Source organism: Perna viridis, chromosome 13 (assembly GCF_037379345.1).
Source record: "Perna viridis isolate PV_CMFRI_1.1 ecotype Kerala chromosome 13, ASM3737934v1, whole genome shotgun sequence".
Lineage (NCBI taxonomy): Eukaryota > Metazoa > Mollusca > Bivalvia > Mytilida > Mytilidae > Perna > Perna viridis.
Genome location: NC_142457.1, coordinates 32680849 through 32694061, shown reverse-complemented (window position 1 = coordinate 32694061; position 13213 = coordinate 32680849). Strand labels below are relative to the sequence as shown.

The 13213-nt window shown below is 32.9% G+C and overlaps 1 protein-coding gene across 2 annotated transcripts in view; it reads right to left on the bottom strand.

Annotated features, from left to right (window-relative positions):
* LOC148600362 (uncharacterized) overlaps window positions 1–13213 on the bottom strand; it is a 48424-nt gene that overhangs the window by 31227 nt on the left and 3984 nt on the right. For both annotated transcript variants that reach the window (XM_088559186.1, XM_088559187.1), the window contains exon 2: window positions 672–808. In XM_088559186.1, coding sequence (XP_088415312.1) covers window positions 672–808 — 137 coding nt within the window. The remainder of the gene's footprint in view (window positions 1–671; window positions 809–13213) is intronic.

Sequence of the window (13213 nt, the reverse complement as noted above, 5' to 3'; positions counted from 1 at the left end):
GATACCTTAAGGAACAACCATGCCAAGTCTCATTCCAACTGGTCAAGAAGTTTCAGAGAGGATGTTTGAAAAAAAAAAAAAAAACGCTAATGACGACAGATGCAAAGTGATGGCAAAAGCTCACAGCCTTTAGGCCAGGTGAGCTAAAAAAAATGTCTACTTCATGATAAATTCTTAAACCAGACTCTTTACTTCTATTTCCCCCCAATCTCCCAGACAAGATAAATCACTCATTAAAGTATGTTTAAAGATCAACATAAGATGAATCAGTGATACAGTGATGATTGTTTTATGTTCTAAAACTTCATGAAATATTTTTAGAAATAACCAACTGATTACTTCAAAAAACAGTCATAATTTATGCAACAAAGAGCTGAGGGAGTGCAATGGTTTTAAGGTTTTTGGGATGGTGGAAATTTATAATATACACTTTCACAGCTATTTGATCATGAAAATACAACTGTTAATTCTAAAAGTTGTGCATGTTTACTATGGTTCATGAACTTCTATGGAATTCAACATCGAGTGCATTTATAAACAATCAGACTAATTAATTCAGTAATGGATCCCGAATATGGTTCTGAAAGGATCAAGTTCCCATAAATAAATTTTCAAGACTCTCCCTTGCAACAGTAGATAAATCAGATTGATAGTAAAGAGGAGAAACTTACCGTCAATATCAGTTGTATCATTGACAACAGAGTCAGGCTCTTCATGTCCATCCCCAGCTTCTCGCGGTGGAATGTCTTCTAAAGAATCGGGACTGGTTTCTGAAGGTTTATCCTCTACATACACAGCTGCTCGACTTCTGTAAACAAAGAAGTCAAAGGTTAAGACTCATTTTTTCTAATATCTTACTAAAACAACAATATTTGAATCACCAGTACCACATTTCTGCTCCCAGTTTAACTACAATATAGTGATTATTTTTGTCTAGACTTTCATGCAATGTTTTCATATTTTGACATGTGTAAAACAAACATCAACTGAATAAAAGTATGTGACCTTAATACCACATACCTACAGATAATTTTTAAAATCATAATGAAATTTAATTTCAGCTAGTCTTGTGTACAAATGGTAATGGAACTTAAATACTATTTCACTGGTTGATTTTACAAAAGATATGTAAATTCGATGTTATTTTGGTAGCATCTAAATAGGCTAAGGCCTACGAAAAGCTGAAATATGCCATTATGGACAGACATCAAAAGATTACTGGAACTGTGAGAGACTCAATAAGGATATCCCTTACTTCATTTTCCAACTCCAGTCAAGTAAAGCCTTTTCATTGAATATTCTTCCCATCTACCAATTATCACCTTCTTTTATGCACATTTAAATATGATACCTAACATACATATAAAGTTACATCAAAATCCAACAAGAGTTTAAGAGGAATTGTGCTACAAAAATCAAACGTACAGACAGACAGACATGATCATTCCTATATTCCCTAAACTTCATTATAGGGCCCTATAGCTAAAACTTTTGAAGTACATGTACTATTAAACAAGAGGCTCCCAGGAGCCTGAATTGCTCACCTTATTAAATTTTTGCCTTTTAAGGGCAATAACTCTAATAAGGAGTTGTCAGACAATTTTGACTCCATTTGATTCACTGGACACATTTGTAAGCCTTATAATAAGGATCATTTCAGCAATTGAAAGCCATTGGCTAAACCTAACAGATTTGGAGATGTATTCAAAAATCTGCTGTCTGACCCCATTGTTCTATTTTTTGAAACGGCAGCCATATTTAAGGATACCCTATAAAACAAAAATGTCAACTTTCATTTAATTTTGTAGAGCAGTTTCTGAGGAGAAGATTTTTTAAAGTAATAACATCATAAACAGAAAAAAACGTCCAAAAAGGGCAATAACTCCAACATGGATCAACAAATTTTCACCAAAATTTGACCAACAACAGATATAATAATTTTACCCCGTCAGATTTTGGTTAAACCTAATCATTTTGGAGATATATGCAAAAATCTGCTATCTGACCCAAATGTTCAATTTTTAGTAAAAACGGCCATGCTTGATAACAGATCAAAAATCCAAATATTCATTTTGTTAAGGATGCCCTTTAAAACAAAACTACTAGCTTTCATTGAATTCTGTAAAGTAGTTTCTGAAGAGAAGATTTTTTAAATAATAACATTAAAAACAGCAAAAAACTTCCAAAAAGGGCAATAACTCCAACATGGGTCAACAAATTTTCACCAAAATTTGACCACAGATAAATCTCTTCATGCCAAATAATTTTACCCAGTCAGAATTTGGCTAAACCTAATGGTTTTGGAGATAAACACGAAAAACTACTGTCTGACCCCTATGTTCTATTTTAGTAAGGGTGCCAAGTTCTTCTACAGATCAAACATCCTCATATCAGTTCTATGCACGATACCCCAAGAAACATTTATACCAAGTTTGGTTCCAATTGGTCCGGTAGTGTCAGAGGAGAAGAGTTTTGAAAGAAATAACATTCAAAATAGCAAAAAAACGTTGAAAAAGGACAATAACTCCAACATGGCTTAACATATCAAAATGAAAATTTTACCACAGATAGATCTCATCATGCTGAACACATTTACCTCTGTCAGAATTTGGCTAAACCTTATGGTTTAGGAGATATATGTGAAAGACTACTGTCTGACCCCTATGTTTTATTTTTAGTAAAGGCGGCCATGTTTTTCAATGAATCAAAATCCCAACATCAGTTCTATGCAGAATACCCCAAGAAACATTTATACCAAGTTTGGTTTCAATTAGGCAAGTAGCATCAGAGGAAAGTAACATTAAAAATGGCAAAAATTGTGGAAAAAGGACTATAACTTCAACATGGCTTAACTGATTAAAACCAAAATTTCACCGCAGATAGATCTCATCATGCTGAACACTTTCACCCCCCCTGTCAGAATTTGGCTGTACCTAACAGTTTTGGACATATAAGCAAAAAACTACTGTCTGATCCCTACATTCTATTTTTAGTGACAGCAGCCATGTTTTTCGACGGGTCAAAAATCCCCACACCATTTTTATGCAGGATACCCCAAGGACCATTCATACAAATTGGTTCAAATTGATCAAGTAGTTTCAGAGGAGGAGACTTTTGAAAAACTGTTAATGACGACGACTACGGACTTCAAGTGATGGCAATAGCCCACATGGCCTTCGGCCAGGTGAGCTAAAAAGGTTGAAAAAAAAAACATCTGAAAAACGTTAAACAATCTCAAGGAAATGCTTAATTTTCTGTCTGTGCAGTTGAAAAAAAATCAAGCTATAATCATCATCTTTCTCTTTTTCACAACAATAAAACAGAAACCACACAAATTTTACACATCAAGGCTCATGAAGACAATACCATCTGGAAATCAGACAATCCTAATTCTTCATGCTTTAAAGTTAATTTGAAGAATGCATCAAGCAGAACAAAATTGCTTGCATCTGTTGTGCACATTTGTGCATCTGATATCACTGTAATTATATAGAATATACAAACATACAGCGAACATTTGTCATTTTCTGACATTTTAGATATCTGGGTAGATAATGGAATCACAAACTTCAACAAGACACCAGTAACAACACATGCACAATTTTATACTGCAACCATTCTATTTAATCTGAAAATGCAGTCAACAAATGTACTTACTGAAATAAAATATTTGTTTTTCTTTGGACAATGCCAGTTCTCTTCAGTTGAAAATCACTGTTTAACATTTAAGTTTAACATTAGTACCCCTCCATTTAAGTTTAACATTAGTACCCCCCATTTAAGTATAGAAATTTTCTAACTACTATGTGTACAGTATGAGATGAACTGGGAACATAAATTTGTTAGAATAACCTTCAAATAGGTCAATATAAACAGATAAAAATCCATTTAAAATTGTTAATGAATTCTATTTTCTCTAACTGACAAATCAAGCAAAAATAATCATCTTTCTCATCTGTTCCCCCCTAAAATTCAATAAAAAGCACTGATTTGACAAAATTTATGAATCTATGACAAACAAATTTAGCTTGAACCAGTAAAAATGTTCAAGAAAGCCTCGCTTTTCCCTCTGCCCTCAGTCTTATCTGTAATACATGTATATCATATATCAGTTTTTCATCCAGTTTTCTATACAGGCACAACCATTACCATTACCATTGTCAGTCCAAAGATTCAAAGTACATGTAGTAGAAAAGCCCTTCTTAAATCTAGTACTAATCTTCATGGTTGAAAAACTAATATATGAAAAACAGATTTTACATATTAATACAAAGTAAATAAGGAAACTCTATTATCTCATAATGTGAGAAATATAATGTATATTTCTTTAAGTTCAATTTCCCTGACCGCAAGTATTTGATCTTGAGGTTATTCACCTCTGACCTTGCCAATAAGACAACATAGTTAATAAATAGATCCCATTAGGACAATAATCTCCTTTTACAGATGGATAATGTCAGATATTTATTTCAAAAGCGTGTTAAGTACAAGAATGGAGTGGAGTTGTAGAGTATAGTTATAGTTTTTTAATTTAAATTCAATTTGATAATCATTTCTTAGAAAACTGCCAAAGCACTTCATATATTCAATCTATAGCTTACACAGCTGAAGACAGAATGACTAGACTACTTCCAGACCACAGGACTACCCCTTAATTAACACCACTGCTCACTGCACTTCCCTCCCTCTATTATCATCTCTTATCAATCTAAGTTCATTGCAATTCAAACTCTTTATTCCTTCACCAAAGAACAACAAATCAGACATGAATCTTGTCATTGCTTCAGATGATAACTGTCAATGAAGTGTTTAAGTATGCATTTGTTGGATAAAAGAAAGAAAACTACTCAATAGAGTGTTCAAGTACTTCAAGGATAAAAGAAAGAACTATGTTTACTTATGTCACTCAACAGCTGTTCAGAATCTATAGTGTACATTTGACTGTATTTTTCACCAAGGAGCCTTTACCAGGAGTTGTTTGTTTTCATTCAATTTGAGTATCTCTGTTTGATTTTAGGAATGAATATTTATCTCCTCTTGATCAAAGCATTAAGAGATTTTTTGAGACTCTTTTCAACAAGTACAATATAAACGTACATGTACTTTATAATATCTTTTTTTTTTTTTGGGGGGGGGGGGGGAGGGGCGGTGGTAATACTTACATATTTTTCGTGTAAATTACAATTTGATGTCTTTAATTGAATATATAGCAGTCTTCCCTCGAACCAAACAGTAATCACCTTTTTAAAAAAATCAGAAACCTGTGACGTTGGTCTAATAAATGTACCCTTCAGATTTTCTAGAAACTGCCCACATATACATGTACTTTTAACAAATCTGTAGATACAAATATCAACATAAAAATGTCCAAGTTTGGTATCAACAGAAGGAGATTTTACCAACTTACTTTAAACCGTATTCTGTAGTTGAATATTATACTAAAAAAAAATGCAGCCCAAAACTGGACCAAAAACCTTCTATTTAGGTAAGAACCACCAATTTTGTTTGTTGGGGTTTAACGTCCGAGCAGCAATATTTCAGCTATATTCAGATGATGAACATGAAAAGGATGACAAAATGAACATGAAATGATGATGAAATGAAAAAGGGATGGGACACAAGGACAATGAGGTGGACAAATTTTGATTGCCACTGGAAATAGGGAGAGGTGGGTAGGGTCGGGCAATTTAGCCTCCTGTGGCGGAGCCCTATGGTTCCTACTCCGGGAGAATACCACAGTAGGGTTCTTAAACGTGCGAGGAACGTGGCATCTATCCCCAACACGGTGCACCAATATGGTTTGCGGTCAGGTTTTCCGTATTATAGCCTGACAACCCTAGCATGTAACACGCCAGGGGTACCCCATTCCACCACCTGGGGCATACATCCCAGTTGCTCTGTGGGCAAAGCGCCCTAGCCAACGGCTAGGGTTCTGAGCACTATTTAGTCGCCTCTTACGACAAGCTTAGCGCTGCTGCAGGCCTATTCTTCTAACACCCGGACCTGCACAGGGGAAGAACCACCAAAAAAAGACAATATACATGTACCATGAATTGACTTAAAATATGTCAAAACCAAAACAGAAAGATTTCAACAAATCTAAAATAAAAGTCCAAGATCTTATTTCAGTAAGAAAGCTTACAAAACAGCAGGATATACTAAATCAGGATTGTGAATTACAAGTTCATGTATTCACATCCCATTCCAATGCAAACATATCCTAAGAACTAAATTCACAGAGCTGATGTAATTTAAATCAAGGATGTACAAAATTATAATTGTTTTTTTTTTTCTATACCACATTCATTCATGTACAAATGTACATGAACGTACAAATACATGTATAAATATTTTATATCATACATGTAAATAATATTGAAAACCCTTACCTTGTAACTTCAATAAAATCCTTCCTCAAGAGCAGTACCATATCTCACAAGAGAACTAATACAAACTAACATCCTTATCCTTACACAAGTTACTTCCACAAGTTATCACGTCACCAATGACATTTGGCAACCTCTGAAGGAAGTCTCCTCTGCCAATTAGTCAGTTATATGCTGCTTATATTAATCCAATAGTAAATAGAGCTACATGCTAACCACTTGTGACACATTTACAACAACATGCCAGCCTCTCAAACACAGGTAGAGTACATCTTCAGTATTCTATGACTATATCAATACTTTTAGAATTTCTTGATTTTTTTTCATTATTTGCATAAAAAATAAAAAGAGAATTATATTAAATGTACATGTAGTGTTTGTGACTAATAGGTCAATAATAATCTACCTATTTTAATTTATGAAAATAAGTTGATTTCACATACTTTTCAGATACATGTACAATACTAATACATGTACATGTATAACAAATTATCTCCATTAATTTTCAAATAAAATCACTTTTAATCCTGGGTTTTATAACAAATCTTTAACATTCAGTCAAACCAGCACTTTATCTGGTACATGAACTTTAAACAATCCAAAAGGAAATCCCATCCAAAGATTGTTCAAAACTCGACTGTTTTAAGAAGCACTGTTTTGCAAGAATAAGTTTATCACTTGCTCAAAAATACAAAGTGTACATCTAGTTCCAAAAATTGCCTAAAATCCAAGTTGATAAGCTCAGCAACAGGCAAAGCATTAAAGAACTACACAAAAAAATGAAGTACTTTACAAATTGATGATAACAGAAAAACTACAGAATTCAAAGACTGCCATATCATCAAGTCTTTGAGATAAAACATGATACTGGCTAAATGCCGTGAGGCACACAACATGCAACTGAAATTAACCAATTAATGAAAACCTCTGTAAGAATGCACTTAATCACACAGAAAACAATTCCACAATTTTAAGGGTTTTCAAAATCTGAGAACACCCAGACACAAAGGTTGTGACTCTAATAATTCAACTGCCAAGATTGAAGTACTGGATTTCATTCTGTTTACAAACAAACTATTAATCCTTAAATAAAACATCCCATAACATCCAGATAATTAAACTCACAATAAACTTGCTAATTATCTGAACTTTCAATCCTAGTTCAATGTGTAACAGCAATGAAAAGCTATCTAACAAAATTTTGTCAACTTTGAAAGAACACTATGCTACATGTACATATGTACAAGTGCATGTACACTGTTAGTGGTAAGAATCAGATTTTCCTAGAACATTAATATACATGTGCACACAACATCTAGTTTATCAAATGAATTTTGTATATTGACCAAAAACCAAACTGTATAATGTAAATCTTGGCAATTGAAAGAAGTCCTATAACCATAAAAAAGCATGAACTGTGTCAATACACATATATGTTGTACAGTGATAATATTAACTAAGCTTCATGCTTCTTGTATACAACAAATAAATGTACTCATTTACATGAATAGATGTAAAATTGGTCATTTAATCAACTGTCAAATTCTAGTTGCAAGACTTTAAGCATGTTTAGAATTTTACATAAACATCATTGTCAATTTAATAAACTATGGTAAATTATCAATTTCAAGGTGCCCAAGGCCACATGAAACTAATTCTTTGGCAAGGAAATCACTTGTTCACCTCTACATGTATGTAATCAATAACACTGACCACTGCACCAATACATGAACTGTAAACATATTTGTTATCAGAGTGGACAGAAAACTGTTGAATTGATTTTTCACACTACAAAACACTTGTAATTTTTTGAAACTGTGAAAACTGATACACATGAATATGTTCACTTGACAGCATCCATGAAAAAAAGCAAATGCAAAAATTTATACATTTACGGTCTGTGGATAAAATAAAAATGAAAAAAATTGTGAATAGCTCAAATTAACCTTCACTTTTCTGAACATAATTCGCACATCTATATGTAAATAATTATCAAGTCAATGCACTTAATATGTACCCAGTAGTAGCTTTTTTGCTAAATTGTCTCTACTTTATTTCTAACATTAATATCAACAAATTTATTTGTACATGTAAATTACTTCTAACAATCTGATAACCTAGAGGTAACAAATACCCAGCAGTGGTAATAAAGACCTCACCAATCATGTCAATTCTCACACCTTAGAATTCTATATAGACATAACACCTGGTTATGATCACTTTCCAAGGAGAAAGAAATACTTGTTTAAAGTATGAACATGACAGTTCAAAAAGAATTCTTTCATGTGTTTCATAAATATCATATCAAGATGTAATCCCTAAACACCTTATATACATGTACATGCACTAAAATGTCTATTTGAAAATAAAGAGTATGAACAACACATTGATATTGTTTGCAGCAATAGCTTCATCTCTGTACATTGTAGTAGCTCTGCTAGCACAGTGGCCTTCAGCTCTCACAGGTAGTATCTGTGCTAGCAGAGTCGTCTTCAGCTCTCACAGGTAGTATCTGTGCTAGCAGAGTCGTCTTCAGCTCTCACAGGTAGTATTTGTGCTAGCAGGATCGTCTTCAGCTCAAGCTAAAAGTGACTGGGGTCAAGGGTTCGATTCTCATCTGGTTCCTACCAGTGTGTGAATTTTGTCTAGTGCACTGGAACATACATGTACATGTATGTCTGAATATTCTTTAAGTTCTGTGAAGACTAATCCAAATTTCTTTTTCTGTCATGTATTTACTGGTAGTACTATCTTGAAAGGCATACATGTAAATAAGGAACATCACATGTATTGTTGTGTACTATACAAGTGGCTACAATTCCTACTAAATATGTAATGCAGGGTATGGGAAAAAGAAACGAAAAGACATTTGCAGGGCTGCCAAGCTTTCAAGATGCAAATGTAAAAGATTTTTAGCAAAAGTTTGAACAATCAAAGGAAAATGCCACTGATTCAGCTTCAAAATTAATGAGTTGTATACAGATTGCTCAAGAATTTGTGAACATATGAACAAAGACATGAAGGAAAACGCCCACGAGAGAACAGCCTCAGCAGTCAAATACAAATAAAACCCCAAAAACAAGACTCAGAGGGCACCCTCTAGCCATCATTTAATAAAACTTCCACTAAATAGTAAACAATTATCACAATGTTAACCTAAAAGCATTGGTCAATGGGGAAATGGGGAATGAAATAACAATATTGGAAAAGACAAGCCACAACAACAGGGACATATTCCTACATGTAGCTTACATGTACATGTACCTGGAAGTATGAACATACTGTAAAATTAACAGAAAGCCCTTTAGATCCCAGCTCAACTTCATACATACACATACATGTACATTTGTACATGGGTAATTTAAGTACGTAACTGGTTATTTTGCAAGCTACACGTACAGTTGTATTTCCTTGAATCTGCCAAAATTCAGTAAGATAAAAGAATTTTGTTGATAAAAAAATCAGTAGATATGAACATGCATATTGAAAATGAATAAAAGATTTTTCTTGTATGGTTGACCAACAAAAAAAAACATATCAACTGATACCCTATGCATAATACTGAACTCAATAAATGCAATACCAAACAACTAAGTACGTTACCATGGCCTACAATCCTCTAAAAACTAATTACATGTTAGTCTTGTAAATTTCCTTTTCACTTTAACAAGAACAGGTTAATAGTAGGGTTCATCCCCTTCAATTGGGGAGACGAACTAAGAAAAATTAATTTTAACAATATTAAGAATGTACATGTAAAGACATTGCAGCATCTCAAAGGACATGCACGGATGCAACCCAAAGAGAGATAATTCAAATCACAAATGCAACATTTATTCAAATGGGGAAAACAATACATGTATAAAATTGTTTTTTTTGGTGGGGGAGATTTATTCCTGCAAAGTTTTGCCTGAAAATATAGTTTATAATGTTCCACAGAATACAACTTGATGGTACAAACAGAGAGGTCCGATCCTTCTGTAAAGACAAAGCTTTGATAAATCACTGAATGTGGCAATCATACTGTCAATGTAAATGCAGGGACCATCAATTATGATATCAAACAAAGCTTAGTTTTAGTCCCTTGGACCTCCATGTGGACTAATTTTAAAATGGGCTCATATTAAAAACTCCAAATACATACTTCTCAGATTCATGTGACAAGATAACCCCAGAACTCATAGCTTTATGTTAAACCCCATTTAAATTGATCCAGAAAGAAGAAATTTCTACTAAGTCTTATACAAAATGTAACATGCTTGTTTTGGGCTCTCAATTCCTTAACAGTTAAGACAGTCCTTGACCACAAACTCTAAAATTTATCAAGTGTAGTATGGAATAGATACAACTTTATAGTATACATATACATGTACATGTACATGTACTAGTGTATGTATACATTTTGTACATGTACATTTGTATATCTTTTCAACTTAACCAATAATTTCCGATTCTTCCAAAAATTTTTATAAATATGACAAATAATAAGCAATGAATTACCATTTTATCAGATGTGTAAATTATTTTCGTAAATGTGCATTTTAACAACATTAAAAATATACAAACAATGCTACATGTACATGGATTCAATATACACCAAGTATCTGGTTCATCCAAACGTGGTGCTGGCATTGCCATTGTTCACAATGCAGACTTGAAAATAACAAATTTCAACTTTTTGTGATTTACCGCCACCCTCCATCAAGGACTAATGGATGGTTGTAATGTGTTTTTTTTTTTAAATTAATTTTTAAAATGCAAGAGCTTTAATTGTTTCAAATCTGGCATAATAATGCATTCATAAACAATTCAAATACAGTCGAACCTTGATGTGTCGAACTCGAATTAGTCGAAATCTCGGATAACTCAAACTAATTAAGAAGTCCCAGCAAAACTCCCCTTACTCCAATACAATTTTACCTCGGATGACTCAAACTTGAATGAATCGAAACCTCGGATAACTCAAGGTAATCAATCAGTCCCCTAGATAGGACTTCGAGGTTTATTAACCCTGATGTCTTGAAGTCAACTAATTAGTCGGAAAACTGATTGCTTCATTACAAACCATGATCAAAGTGTGTTTTAACAACAGTTAGCATGGCTTTTAAAATTAATTTGTTGACACTCTTTATGGTTTGATTTGGTTATTTAATTAATTTAAAATTGCGCATGTTGTTAAAAGAAACAAATTTTATTAATAACATGTGGGAATTTACACTAACAGTAATATTGGATATTTTGATATTTTGAAAAAAAATTTAAGAAATACAGATGAATTGTAATGGTATCTGACTATTTAATGAAACATCAAACAGACGATACTTAGGGTATTTCAACGACTACATTTGTTTCGCTAGTGAAATTTTATCGTAATATTGTAGAGCACATGGTTTGACGATACTCCTAATTGTGAATCAAACAAAGCAGCATGTTATTAACTATGACGTTTTTGATGTAGAAAAAACAAAAAGGAAATTTCACTAAACCACTCTGTTCCGTTCAGTATTTCAAACATGATATACAACATATAAAAAATATCTTCCAATATGAAATGCTTGACATTATGAAGTACCATGTAAAGTGAAGTACATGTACATGTACAAGCACAACAAATAACTACAGAAACAATCACGGACCAAACTACTAGTATATCTGGTTTATCCTTGACCTCGGATTACTAGAACCTCGGATAACTCAAACATTTCTGCATGGTCCCTTCTATTTCGACTTAACCAGGTTCGACTGAAGTCCACAATAAACATGTCAGCACATTGAGTTAAGAACCCTTCAGAATATAAATGGCCCATCAATTCTTTTCACATGATAAGAAGATGAAAATGTCTCATTGTCCATTCAATTTTGTTGTGTCAAATACAATGTGCAAGTGTTAAAAGACTTAGGATTTTAAATCTATCTTGAATATTGAATGTACAGCTTGATTTAACTATGTAAGTTAACAACTCAATTTATCCCTTTGAAAGTTGATATAGTGAATATGAGTAAATGGAATGCAATTGTATGCATGTGAATGTAGAAATAAAGATGCTAATAGATTACAAAACTCAAAGTTCATATACACATGTACATCTACAGAAATATAACAGGTATAGGTATGGTAGAGTTAGAGCCTGCCTGCCAGCCTGAGACTGGCTATTTTTGACAGGGTTGTCTAATTTTAGCAAAAATCTATATAGCCATATAGTTAATATACTGAAAAATTGTACTTAGGACTGGCTAGAATTTGAGTGAGTTTCAAAGAGACAACAACCCAACCTAGATAGGATGGGGCTGAAAGATAAAATCGAATATCAGTGAAGTCTAAAAATGGAAGTTCTCTCCTGGAAATGCACTCCAACAGCCGAAATTATATAAGAGCATACACCATAAGCATGGGGAAACATTTTGCCATCTCCACAAGGCACTAAAGACAAACTCTGTAAAATATAGTATGATTTTCTTCATATATCCTTTAAGCCAAAAATAAAAAATATCCCCGATTCTCATCCCCTCTCATTCCAATTTTGTTCAACTTCCTCAAAAAATTGTTTTTGATTTTTTTCTGCAAATTTTGGTCAATTTCATGAATACTGACAGCATTTTCACTTAAATTGAAAAAAAATAAAAAAAAAAAAATTATGTTATCAATGTTATCTCCCCTGCCACTAACTTTGAACAAAACTGGATGAAAAACTAGAAATTTTTTTAATGAGGCCTTACTACAATTTTCCTTTCTTTACTACAAAAAAATGCAGAATATATATATATATATATATATATATATATATATATATATATATATATATATACATGTATATGAAAAAAATTAA